This window comes from Myotis brandtii, unplaced genomic scaffold (assembly GCF_000412655.1).
Source record: "Myotis brandtii unplaced genomic scaffold, ASM41265v1 scaffold251, whole genome shotgun sequence".
Classification (NCBI taxonomy): Eukaryota; Metazoa; Chordata; class Mammalia; order Chiroptera; family Vespertilionidae; genus Myotis; species Myotis brandtii.
In genome coordinates, this window is record NW_005359516.1 from 1,648,101 (window position 1) to 1,661,680 (window position 13,580).

Below are 13,580 nucleotides of genomic sequence, written 5' to 3' on the forward strand. Positions count from 1 at the left end.
CCAGTCTCTCCCCTGCCCTCCCCCAGACGGGGCCAGCCTGCCGGACCCAAAATAGCAACAGCAAATAAAGAAATGTCTAGTTTGGGGCTCCTCTCCCTCTCTGCTGGTGCTCATTTTTTCCAACTTTGGTTTAAGTTAAGAAACACCAATGTTTTCTTGGTCTCTGCTTGCTGCCAACATTTTTGTAGAGCTTGCTCAGGAGCTACTGGCAGGGCTCATAAACTCAGTGGGGAAGACTTCGAGAAACAATTCTATATCTTTTTTTTCCCTCTGCTTGGAATCAGGGAAATTTTTCAGTTTGCATTTCCCCAAGGCTGCAGGGCCGAGAGGTCAAAGCCTGGAGCATGTCCCCCAGGCGCCCTCCGCAACCCCACCTCCGCTCCAGCCAGACAGCCTTCCCTGGGTAGCCCCACTCAGATGTGGCCGCTCCTTGACTTCCTGTCCCTTCTCTCCTGCCAGGCGAGGAGCTGGCTCAGGGAAAGATCGCAAGGGGGACGAGCCCTGGGTGGCCTGTGAGCAGGTGGGAGGGGAAGCCCACTGCCTGACACACCTCCCACCCTCTTTCTAGGCAAAACTGCCTCTCATCTGAGGTATCAATTCCCCACGTGCAGACGTCTGCTCATCCCTGACTTGGGGTTGCCCTCCAGGCACGGTGCTCATGGAGCCTCCTCTCCCCCAGGCAGCCAGGGGGCTCCCAAGGAAAAGGGGAGAAGCGGGGAGAGAAGCTAACATTCACTGACCACTGAGCTCCAGCAAGACCCCTGACCTGTGTTACCTAATTCAATTCTCAAAACCTATGAAGCCGGCAGCCTGACCTTCATTTACAGGTGAGAAGACAGCCAGCAGTTCAGAGAGTTCAGGAGATCTGCCTAAGGCCACACAGGAGTCCAGCCAGCCCCGCCACCTGTCCACTCACACTGCGCCTTTGAAACCTGTCCTCTCCACCCACCCCCGGCCAGGACAAGAATGATCGGCCAATATATGAATGAGTTGACCAGCAACCACTCAGAGGTGTGAGGCTGAGGTTAGCCAACAATGACCTGGAAGAGGTGAGGTGGGGTGGGTCCTGGTGCGCTGGGAGGAGACAGGGGCAGGGGAAGGTGAAAGCCAGGCAGTGTATAATGCCAACAGGGCCATATGGAGCCAATAGTAAGTGGTAAGGGGTTCGCCTGCTTCCCAAGGCCACCCCTCCTCTAGCAGGGCAGCCTCAATGACAGCCATCCCAACAGGGACCCTCCCCTTGTGCCAGGGCAGCCATGGCACAGGGAGGAATTTCCCCAAATTATGTCCTGACCACCAGGCCACAGTCCCCAGACCAAAGCAGCCTTGGCTCTATGTCCCCACATTAACCCAGAGAGAGGATGGAGGGTCCCCAGGTACCCACTCACTTCCCTGTCACCCTCGGCTAGTCAGGTCAGTCCCCTGAGGGAAGACGGAGAGGGAGCAAGGACGGGTGTTAGAGGAGGAGAGACACAAAGGGAGCAGGGGGTGGGGTGAGACTGGGGGGCAGGAGACTTGCTCCCGGCTCTCTTGTGGGGCAGAGCCATGGGGACACCTGGTGCCCAGACACCAGCCTTCCCACAGGGAGGAACTTGAACCTCCCTGGGCCATGGCTGCCCTGAGGCCCCAGCTGGAGTGGAAGACATTCAGGCAGGGATGGAGGCAGGTCTGTGTCAGGGGCCTTAGAGCAGCGGTTCTCAACCTGTGGGTTGCAACCCCTTTGGGGGTCGAACGACCCTTTCACAGGAGTCGCCTAAGACCATCGGAAAACACATATATAATTACATATTGTTTTTGTGATTAATCACTATGCTTTAATTATGTTCAATTTGTAACAATGAAATTGGGGGTCACCACAACATGAGGAACTGTATTAAAGGGTCGCGGCATTAGGAAGGTTGAGAACCACTGCCTTAGAGGCTGGAAGGCAAGCACAGCCTCAGGGGCCGGCTCCGCTCTCCCTGCTCACGCTCTGGACCAGGTGCGTGGGGTCTAGGGAACCCTGTGAGAGGGAGGAGAAGGGAGGGAGTTTTACCTAAAGCCCTCGGCCCTTTCCAAGAACAGAGTCCTTGGACTCAGAGGCAGAGAGAGAACCGGAGGGGAAAGGGAAGAGGACAGGGACAGGCCTGGGGCTGAGAAAATGTGGCCGTAACTTGAGGAGAAAGAACCCACTTTCAGGAAGATCGTCTGCAGCTTCCCGCAATTCTTGCCACAGTAGTTGGCGCCCCGCCGGGAGAAGAGGACCTCGTGGACGGGCACCCGCTGGTACGCCACCCGCTTGTCTCCCTGCAGCATCCAGATCACGATGTCGGGCAGGCTGTTCTGGGGCTGAGAGAAGGTGGCCGTCAGGGTGGGGACCGTCACCCGCCTGGGCCCGCACCCCATGAGCTGACCACCCTGGCTCAGGGCCCGCACAGGTCTCTCCCCCGGCCTCCATCCCCAGATGCCCACCCCTGCCCCACCCCGGTGGCGTCCCAGGTTCAGCTGGGCACCTCTGATTTTGGAAGCCAAGAGTCCCCAGGACAGGGGACTGCCCCGGGCTCACAGAGGAGCCAAAAATCGCTGAGCTGAGTTCACATTTTCTGGGAAAAGACACTCCTGCCTGGAGCCCAGAGCTTACGTTCTTAGATTCCCCACGCCCGCCCCACCTCCACACACTGGGTAGATGGATGCTCCCAGCATAGACATACATGGAGGATTCCATCTGACCCGGAAGATGACATTACACCTAAGATGACCGCCTCCTTCCTCACCCCCTTCCTCACCGTCCCCTTCCCCATGCCCAGGAGCAGCAGCAAATCCAGAGCAGGGGCCCTGGGAGCCGACTCTCACTGGGCCTGGGGACAGTGGGCTCTGAGAATGGTGACTAGCTCAGAACAAAACTGCCAGGCCCCTGAGCCCTCGGAGCCTCTGGCTGTGAGGGGAGGTGGCTGGTGGGGTACGGCCCATCTCTACCAAGGTTGGTGAGCCAAGTGCACCGGGAGGAGGCTGGGTCTGCCTCTGACCGGGCCTCAGACTCCTGCGGCACTTGCTCAGCATTTCACAGGCCTTGTTCACGTCCGCCCTGCGACAGCCCAGAAGGCACAGAAAGGCAGCCACGTGCCAGGTGAGGAAATTCAGGCTCCACGAGGCTAGGAGCTGGGTTTTGCTGACTCCAAAAACGTGTTGCTAACCATAATGCCAGGGGTTCTCAAAGTGTGGTCCCTGGAACAGAAATGCAAATTCCCAGGCTCCACCCAGATATGTGAGGTGGGGTGGGGGGACTGTGACCTGTTTTAATAAGCTTTTCAGGGGATTCCGATGCGCACTCAAATCTGAGAAAGATTCTCTCTGGGCTCCCATACAGTTCACAGCACCTGTTTGACCTGAACCTCTCCAAGCCCTGTCGCAACCTGTGCTGAGTTCTGGGGTTGGTCTGGGCCATGATATGGGGAGGTGTGCCTTGACCAGCCCGAGAAGATAGTCCATGGCCACTGGGAGGGGTCGGCCTGGGGCTGAGCAACACACGGTCCCCATGTAGTTGGCCTATGCCTGAGACCCTGCTCGGGAACTGACTCTTGGGGACCCACGTCCCAGGTTGCCTTCCCCTCCTGAGTCTCCCTTCCACTTCCTGGGCCTCCCTCCCCCTTCAACAACTTGCTCCTCCAGAAGCCCCTTGCAGGCCCTGCCCTTCTCTGCTCGCTCCTGGGGGGATCCTTCCGACCATCACCGTCCCCTCCCTGGAGGTCCCACATGGCTCTGGTCAGAGTGGGCAACAGCTGGCCTGCCTCTGATATGAGTGGACCTATGTCCTCATTCTAGACAAATCTGTGTCCTGTCTGGGCACCCGAGGAACCGGGTCAGTGCATCTGCCCTGAAGGGGAGGGGGGTGCGGGGGGCGAAAGGTGCCCCTGAAGACTAACTGGAGCCTCTTCTCTCTGATTAGATATGACGATGCTCAGAGTTACTGCACATGCAGCCTCCTCAGGCCTGGGCTCAGAGGCATCCGCGAGGACAGGAAACCAGGGCGCTGGCAGGGAGAAGGCGTTAGGTCCCGGGAAAGCAGGCCCAGCACTGGACCTAGAGCCAGGCGCCCTGGGTCCTGGTCCCAGCTCTGTCTCTGAAACACCTTGTCAGTATTTCTTATGCACATGTGGGGACATTTATTGAGCCCCTACGACACACCAGGCTCTGTGCTGGGCCCCGCAATATCCAGTTTCCTGTTGCTTGCTCTCTCCTCCTTCCACAAATGGGGACATGGAGGCTCAGAGAGATTAAGTCACTGGCTCAAGGTCACTCAACAATGGAGCCAGGCTTGGATCGTGGTCCAGACAGTCCCAGGTCCCTCCCCATTCTGATGACCCAGACAGGAAGGAAGGTGCCTTGCAGGGTGAGCTACCTCATCGGCCAGAGTCCGGAGACGCAGGAGCCAGTCCTCAGCCTGCTCCAAGATAGCAGAGAGCTCATAGTGGCCAAGCTTCAGGTCCAAGGCTGCCTCGGTGATCTGATTCAGGTGACGGGTACGCAGCTTGTACAGGTACTGGTCCAGGTAGGTGGCAGAGGGCCTCTCTTGGACATTGCTCAGGGGCTGGCTGTGAGGGACAGATGGGATGTACCTGATGAGCAGGAGCCCAGTGCAGACCCAAGTCCAGACACATACATGCATGAACACACATATGAGGACAGGCCCCACAACAAGCATCACACCCTCAGCCCACCTGCTGGGCACCTTCTCCAGCCTGACCCACCTGCACAGTCATCTCTGTGCAACCTGCTCCGCCCTCACCTCCTCCGGGAAGCCTTCCCCAACCACACTGGCCCACAGGCCACTGCTCTGAAGTCCCGGAGGGGACTTGGAGGGGGGGGGTTCCTCCCTGCCCCCTGCATCCTCCCAGAGCAGAGGCCTGAGCGCCAAGTTGCCCTTGGCTGAAACGAATCCATTCTGTTGTACGCACACTTTCTTCAAGAAGGAAATTTATGGATCCCTGACAAGCCACTGCAGACGCTGTGGGGAGGCCGGCAGCCAGCAATACAGATGTGTCGACTTGGGGCAGCCCCACACCCCTCCCAGAACCCTCTGTTTAGGAAGCCTTTAAGTGGGTGGGGGGGGGGGGTGGCAAACAGTCCCAGAAACACAGCCCTAGGTCCCAAGTCGGGGGCTGGATTTAAACTCCATCCTGTTTGGAGGCAAAGAACTCTGACCGCCCCCATCCCACTGGGCTCCCGAATAGTCCTTCCTATGGCTCCTCCTCTGTACCACCCCTCCAAGGTCAGTCAGTACGCGCACGGGGTCCTGCAGGATGCGGTGGGGAGTGGGGAGCTCCCTGACCTCCCTCACCAGCAGGCCCCTCTAGACGATCCCCGCTGGAGCGCATGGGGGGCTGCCCCACCTCTGCTGAGCCCTTGACTCCCAAACAGGACATCAGTCAAACCCGCTCCGCCAGTTCTGCTCCCACCGCTTGCAGCCCCCCCACCTCATACTCCCCTCCCGGCAGCGTCTCGACTCCGGCTCCCGGCTGATTTATTTTTCTGCCAATTTCCCCGAGCTATGCAGAACCAATTACCGCCGGAGCGCAGCGGCACCGCCGCCGCCAGATACACCGCTCTGGCAGGCCCTCGGCGCACTACATTTTTCCTGTTATTTTTTTTAATTGAATTTTTAGGGTGGGGGGAGCAGTATGCAAACTCCATCTCAGGAAACTTAAGCCCCGGGACCTGTCTCAGGTCACGTACTGCACACCCTGTAGTAATATAATATTTACTGCCCCGAGGGTGCCTCGGATGGGGCTGCCCCCGGCCGAGAGAGGGACGGCCGCCATCCCTCCAGCCCCAGCCCGCTGGAACGTGGCGGAGGGGCATGCTCGGTGGGTAAAGGGGGGCCTGGGCCGGAGTCCTGCCTGGGAAGGAGGCCGGAGAGGGCCTGAGGGTGGGGGCAGGCGGGTCTGGAGTGGGATCTGGATTGCTGAGCCAACCGGAGTGATTTATGCTCCCAGCCTGCGTCGGGAGCTGGGAGGGGCTGCCATACAGACCACCAAAGGGAGATTTTCACGGAGGCCACCAGCCCCACCAAGGCTCCCCAAGAAACAGCTGGGACCCGGGACTGCCACTAACATGAGACGCCTCAGACCTTTCCTGCCCCAGAAAAGCCCAAGGCAGAGAGTACGGAAAGCAAGGGAGACCTGGGAGAAGAGTCTAGATGACACTGTACCCCCAACCGGGGCAGCTTGCTGTGGCTGACCCTGCCGACCTGAAAATGGTAGGCAGGCACGGTGCAGGCTCACAACAGAGCTGAGCTGCTCACACGTGGCTGCCTGTCCCTGCCCCTGCCCCTGCCCCTGCCCCTGCCCCTGCCGTGAGTGGGTGCCGCCAGGGAGGCAGCAGGGTCCAGCCTGAAAGATGAACTGGCCACAGGGTCATTCATTCTCTCCTCAGGAGCAGCAGCTCTGCTGGTCCTGGCTGAGTCCAGCCCTGCCTTCAGGGAGCCCTCACTGAGCAGCCTCGGAGTCAGGAGTACTTCCTGGAGGAAGTGGCCCCTCGCTCCCTGTCCCTGCCGTGAGTGGGTGCCGCCAGGGAGGCAGCAGGGTCCAGCCTGAAAGATGAACTGGCCACAGGGTCATTCATTCACTCCTCAGGAGCAGCAGCTCTGCTGGTCCTGGCTGAGTCCAGCCCTGCCTTCAGGGAGCCCTCACTGAGCAGCCTCGGAGTCAGGAGTACTTCCTGGAGGAAGTGGCCCCTCGCTGCACCTGTCAGGCCAACAAGAGCAGGAAGGGTGTTCTAGCAGAAGGAGCCGTATATGCACAAGACGAAACCTCAGGGGCAGGAGGGAGCGTGTGCAGGGTGGCTCTGAAGAGGTCAGGTGTAGGATCCCTGGGGCCCGCAAGGCAGGGAGTGGGGACAGAGAGACTGTCCACCAGGGTAAGAGCCGGGACTTTTCCTAACCGGGAGACACCGCAGGGCTGAAGTGGAGGAGCCGGGCACCGTTTTAGGAAGATCAGGGAATGCACTGAACGTGCTGCAGGACATCCAGTGGAGAGGTGGGGTGGGCAGTCGGGTTAGCGATGAGACGAGAGGGCTGGGCCAGAAGAACAGGGTGAGCACCACTGGCCGTGGGGGGAGAGGGGCTCCCAGGGAGAGGAGGCAGGAAAAGGGTCCGATGGAACAAAGGACATGGTGGAGGCAGGGGCAGGGGCAGGGCTGGCTGAGGAGGGGTGAGCAGCCAGGGTCAGCCATGGCGAGCTGACTTGGGACCCGGACCCGGCTGCCCTGCTGTGATGACGTGCAGCACAGAGCCAAAGGGGAAGGAAGCCCCTTGCTGTGGCCCTGGGGCTGGTGGGGGCCTCGGGTGGAGCCTGAGGGAGTCAGTCTGGTGAGGGAGAGCCGTTCCTGGGTTCCTCAGAGGGTGAGAACCTCCTCCAGAGCTCCTGACCTGGGACCAGTGCCTCGAGGCCCCAGGCCCCCTCTGTCCTGAGGACAGTGGCTCGAGGGGGCCAGGCTTTAGCAGAAGCGTTTTTAGCCAAATCCTCCGAGAACCTGCGAGGGCAGCAAGGGCAGCCCCGCACTGGGTCCACTCGTCTGAGATGTTTCAGGCACCTCAGACCTGCCAAGGTCCACACAACGCGTGAGTCATGAGCGGAGCCCTGGCCCACCTCCGCACCCCAGCTGGCAGGCCCGGCCAGTGGGGCACAGAGAGGCCCGCTGAGGCCCTTCCCATGGTGGCCGTGTCCCTGTGTGCCCCTCCAGCCTCCCTCTGCCCTCTGACCTCCAGATCACAGACGGGCATCCCACGGGCACCTCCCACGCCACATGGCCAGCCCTGAATTTATGTCCTCCAAAAGCTGCTTCTCCTGCTGACCTCTCTGGACGGGCCCTCCATCCACCCAGCTGCCTTGGCCAGAGCCAGGGGATCATGCTCCACCTTCCTTGGGCCCCCACAGCCAATCCCCCATCACGTCCTGTCCTTAAGGAGCAGTAGAGCACCAAGGGGCTCGGCCACCTGCTAGGGGTGTCAATCTGGCCAAGTTAATTAACCTCTCCAGGTCTGTTTCCTCCTCTGTAGAATGGGGATCATTCTACTTCCTACCCCATAAGGTTGTTATGATTAGCTCATACGTACAAAATTCTAGGACAGCACCTGGCACAGAACCTGCTCTTTCTGGGGTTGCTGTCGTCTTGATGCCTCCTGCGTAGTCCACGCTGCCCTCTGCTGCCCTCTGCCCTCTCCCCTCCCAGAGTCCTTCCTTCCGTGTTGCCTGGTCCAGTCTCCCATCACCACCACCAGCCCATCCCTTGAACTGCAGCCACAGTGAGCATCTGAACCATGGGGACCGCTGTGCTCCCAGACAGTTCCCAGGGCTGAGTCCCCCTTCGGGGACCCCTGAGGCCTGTCTCGTTTGGACTTGAGCTGCCCGGTGACTATCCCCTCCCAGAGGCAGCAGGCAGTTCAGGCTTCTCTGCCTTTGCCTGGGGGACCCTCTCTCCAGGGCTGACTCTTGGTCCTCCCCCTTCAGAGTTCACGTCGGGCATCCCCTCCCCCAGGAAGCATCCACATTAGAGTTGAGTTACACGCACCTGCTCTGAGCTCCTATAGCACATGCCTCCAACCCAACACACCTGACAGCATTTGCTCACTCTCGCGTGAGTCACATGAGGGCTAACGCTGCCCCTTGTCAACCTGCTCTGCATGCAAGCCTTCAGGAAGGCTGGGGCATGAAGGACTGACCCGCCTGCAATCCCACCACGGGTGGGGGGAGAGGGAGGCGATTCTTTGGGGAAATGTTTGTCCTGGTCCTTCCCAGCCAAGGTACAAAGGACTAGGACAGTGATGGCGAACCTATGACACGCATGTCAAAGGTGACACGCGAACTCATTTTTTTGGTTGGTTTTTCTTTGTTAAATGGCATTTAAATATATAAAATAAATATCAAAAATATAAATCTTTGTTTTACTATGGTTGCAAATATCAAAACATTTCTATATGTGACACGGCACCAGAGTTAAGGTTTTTCAAAATGCTGACACGCCGAGCTCAAAAGATTCGCCATCACTGGACTAGGAGGACGCTGCATCGGGCGGCGGGACCCAGGTCTCAGCATGAAGGCACTGGTCACACCTTCCCTCGGGGGTGGGCTGACAGGGCTGAGAGGCACACAGAACGCATGTGCACATGTTCACACCTGACTCCGTAGGAAGCAGAAAGGCCACTTTTTGCTGTCAGGTCCCTGTAACAGCTGAGAAAACTAAGGTCCGGAGAAGTGAAGCTGCCCAGAGCTGCAGGGCTGGTGAAAGGGACAAGAACCTACATCTCCTGACATCGCTGCTTCTCAATAATAATCATAGTTACCGTGTGTTAAACATGGGGCCGGGCGCCTTGTGTGTGCGCTATTACAAGTTAGTTATTCTCCGTGTCCGTTAAAGATGAGGAAACCAAGGCCAGAGCAGGTGGGTGGTGAGCCCCAAGTCGCGGCACTGCTTCTTAATAATAATCATAGTTACCGTATGTTAAACATGGGGCCGGGCGCCTTGTGTGTGCACTATTACAAGTTAGTTATTCTCGTGTCAGTTAAAGATGAGGAAACCGAGGCCAGAGCAGGTGGGTGGTGAGCCCCAAGTCGCGGCCGCACGGGGAGGAGATGCTGAGGTGCACCGTCTCCCGGGCCTCAGAGCCCCTGTTCTCCAGCACCCAAGGCCCCCTTTTCCTGACCATCAGCCACGTCAATAGACGGCCAAACAGAAACCATGGTCCCCGACATGGCCTTGGGGGAAGGAGGGACGCCGCCGTCACTCCCCCCAGCCCGCTCCTCCTGCAGATTCCATCAGGGAAATAAGAGGTCGGGGATCAGAGACACAATGCTCCCCATTCAGGTGAGCGGCCGCCCAGGGCCCACAGCTGCCGCTGCTGCAGGGAGATTTATGACCTGCTCTAAATGTCACCTTTTCAACTCCCCGCGCTGGCTCCGCCACCTCTGGACTCAGCATGGCTGGACTGCTGGCCAAGCAGGGCCGGGAGACGTGCCGCCGCTCACCGCCACCCACAAACACTCCCGGGAAAGGGCCTGGCTGCGTCAGGAGGGTGGGCGTGGGTGCCGGGCACCCCTACCTGCAGTCTGCGATGAGCTCATCCATCAGCTGAGCCACCAGGGCGTCCATGTCCTCGGAGGAGCACTGCACCTTCAGGGCCAAGTGGACTTGCTCCAGGCCGGCTTCCTGGGGAAAGGCGGGCAAGAGTCAAGACGGTCACTGCAGGGCGAAGGTGCACCTGGACCCCAGCCCCAAGCCCCGTCACCACCCCCAGGCCCTGAGCCAAAGAGGAGAGCATTAGAGCAAAGACGAGACCCGACAAATCAGGGTCTGTCCTGGCTCCCACACCCAACTGACCCAAATTCTGAACCTGGGGCTCCAGCCTGGGGAGCACGTGGTCACAAGGAGGTTAGGTGCTGCGTGCAGCTCCTCACAGGCCCCTTCAAGCCAGGTCCGCCGTCTCACGGGTGAGTGACTGCCGAGCCCCTCCGGTTCCTGCCTAGGATGCTCTCTCCTTACAAATCCCACCACCCGGCCAGGCTCAGGGCACGGCCTCCCTGCCTCAGGAGCACTCAGAAACCTCCCATCACAGCGCTCCCATCCTACAAACTCCCGTGGCCAGGGGTTCATCTGCCTGTTCCCGAGCCTCAGCCCTGAGCTGGGAGGCAGAGACCTCCCACAGAGCACCCACCAGGCCAGCCCTGTCCCTCAGCCCCCCACGCCCTCCCCAGCCCAGCCTCCTGGCATGTGCTCCTCCCTGGGACCACCAGGCAGGACGGGCCCTGGAAAGAACACAGTTCCCACCCTCAGGGACTGTCCTAGGGGAGAATGGCTGACCCAGAGGACGGAGTTGGACTTAAAAGGCATCGATGCCAAGTCCTCCTGCACCTCGCAGTTTGCCAGTCTCAGGGATGGTGTAGGCCCCCACGGCCCTCCACCTGGGCCTGTATCCTCGCCCAGCCACTCCAAGACCCCACCTTCCCTTCCTCGTCCACCTTCCCTCCTCGCTGCGCTCACCTCCTCACCCACAGATGTGCCCGAGCCTTCCACACCCCTTCCCTCCAGCGATGCTCCTCACCTGCTCCAGCGGTGTGGCCACACCTGCCTCCTCATTCCCACGGGCCACGCGCCTTGTGGGTGAGCCTCCACCACATGCACACACAGGAACAGCCTGGGCCACCGCCAGAGCACCGGCTCCCGCCCTGGCCTCTACGCTTCTGCCCACTGTGATTCCCCTCCACTCTCCGGCCCAGCATCAAGCCGGCCACACCCAGACTCCACGGGCAAAGCCCTGGTAGCATCCAAATCAGGATTTACCACCTGCCTCTCTCCTGACTTCCTAATTCCCAGTCCTCCTTCTTCCCTCATCCAATAGACTCCCAGGGCCTCCTAGCCCAAGCCCTAGGAATTTCCACCCAGGTCATCTCCTTCCCAGTGCTGGTCACTCTCCCCTGGACCACTGCCACGGTGCCCTTCCCAGGCTCCTGCTCCCCCCTCGCGGCTCTGAGATGCCTCCCTGATGCTCCCCGGCCCTCCCACCCGGAGCCTCTGCTACTCCTGAAGTTTAGGACTTTTGTGTGGGTGAGCCCAGGCTCCCCGCACTAAACTGACTCCCTGAAGGCAGGTCAGCTTCTTGTTCATGTCTAACTTCTATCTGGACGTTTCTAGCACAAGTCCTTTCTGTGATAACGGTCAAAGGCATCTGATAAAAGGATGAACGAATGAGCAGGCGCCAGGCTCTGTCCTGCTCCTCGCTCAGCCTCTCTCAGCTCCTTTAATGAATAAATGAATGAGCGGGCGCCAGGCTCTGTCTGTCCTGCTCCTCGCTCAGCCTCTCTCAGCTCCTTTTCGGTGCTGTCTTCTCCATCAGACTGAGGGCTCCCCTGGCATAGTTCTCACTCCCTGTCCTCTCTTCCCCGTATGCAGGACAGGACCACAGCCTGGCCCGGTGAGGCCCAAGGGGCCCAGGCACAGCTGTAGGTGAGTGTGTGCACCCCCGGGGGCCGGTGTGACGACGCCCACGGCGGGGGTGCAGGCACAGGCTGCTTCCACTCACCAGCCGGTCAGCGATCCTGAGCAGCTGGTTCTGCGCCTCGATCCTGTGGCTGATGTCCTCCCAGTAAGATGACAGCACCACCACGGGCTTCACGTTGCCCCAGGGGAGGTAGTAGTAGTGGCAGCCTGGCAGGACACAGAGGGCCTGGTGCTGAGCCAGGGGTGCAGGGCTGGGGGAAAGGGGACCGAGGGTGGGATGGATTCTGGCACCTGCTCCCCCTCCCCACTGAGATCTCCGTGGGACACACACGCGTGTGACAGTGTTTCCCAGAGTCCAGACAAGGTGCCCACGCTCCCCCTCTGTGCTGAGGACAGCCGCTGCTCTCACGGGGGCTCCTTAACGCAGCAAAGCAGGGGGGCTGCTGGAAGGATGCTGGGGACCCGCATTCTCTACATTCTCTACGCCAAGCCCCACAGCCACCAGGTGATCAATGACCCCACAGGTCAGAATCAAGGCTCACTATAGCCAGTTTGGGAAAACCAATCTGTGGGTCCTGGCAGCAGGGACCCCTGGAAGGTGATGGGGAGGAGGCACAGGGGGAGCCAGCAGAGGGTCCCCCACAACAGGCCCTCGAGTGGACCTCTGGCAACTTCGAATGGGAGGCAGGACGTAGGGCCCGGCCCCCCTCCAGGATCTGGGCTCCATCCAGGCGCGTGGCCTCTGGCCTCACCGTCAAAGACCGCCCGGCTGTACTGGGTGGTGGAGGCCAGCGGCAGGCAGGTGTTATCGAACTTGTTGCCGTAGTTCCCGATGCTGACCTCGAACTGAATGGCATCGTCGACATCCTGCAGCATGGACGCTGAGTAGAAGGCCGCGAAGAGGGAATACTTGCGCCTTCGGAGGTACTTCTGGAAGCAGAGAGGGCGGCCAGAGAGTCACAGGGAGGAGGAAGGGAGACACCGGGGGCAGAGGGGTCACATGTCTGGCAGGCCCTGGCGGTGCCTGGCGCCCAGTAAATCCTGGCTGGACGGATGGGTGGCGCATGGTCCAGCTCAGCAACAGCGCCCAGATTCGGTTACTAACTGAGCAAACTCATTCCAGGCCTGTGTGCTTGGCCACGTTCCTCTAATAAGGTTACGCCTCCAAGGCCATGCTGCTCCTTAATCCAAACCAGCAGCCATGGCACCACCACCCCAAGGAGCCTGGTCTTCTGCATCTGCTGTTGAGCAGGGGCGAAGGCTCTCGACCACGTGCCCTGCCCAGGGCTCCCAGCCCACCGCTCAGGGTCTCCCCGCGCCAGCCAGCCCTGCAGTGTCCCAGGCTGCCATGGGCTTGGGACCAATGGATCCCCTTGTCCCCTCTGGGCATCAGGCACAGGGCGAAGGACATGGGAAGCACTAAATACAAGAACCAAGGTGACTTTACCACCCACTTCATGGAAGGCAGAGAGAAGAGGGTCACACGAGTGGGTTTGGGATCATGTAAATCAGTGGTTCTCAACCTTCCTAATGCCGCAACCCTTTAATACAGTTCCTCATGTTGTGGTGACCCCCAATTTCATTGTTACAAATTGAACATAATTAAAGCA

The 13,580-nt window shown here is 59.7% G+C and overlaps 1 protein-coding gene across 12 annotated transcripts in view; it reads right to left on the reverse strand.

Moving 5' to 3' along the window:
• The window catches only part of DYSF (dysferlin), a 205,276-nt gene that overhangs the window by 102,038 nt on the left and 89,658 nt on the right, over positions 1-13,580 (reverse strand). For all 12 annotated transcript variants that reach the window (XM_005867776.2, XM_005867772.2, XM_014540931.1 and 9 more), the window contains 5 exons: positions 12,723-12,900; positions 12,053-12,177; positions 10,076-10,182; positions 4,379-4,571; positions 2,173-2,328 (listed from right to left, as the gene is read on the reverse strand). In XM_005867776.2, coding sequence (XP_005867838.1) covers positions 2,173-2,328; positions 4,379-4,571; positions 10,076-10,182; positions 12,053-12,177; positions 12,723-12,900 — 759 coding nt within the window. The remainder of the gene's footprint in view (positions 1-2,172; positions 2,329-4,378; positions 4,572-10,075; positions 10,183-12,052; positions 12,178-12,722; positions 12,901-13,580) is intronic.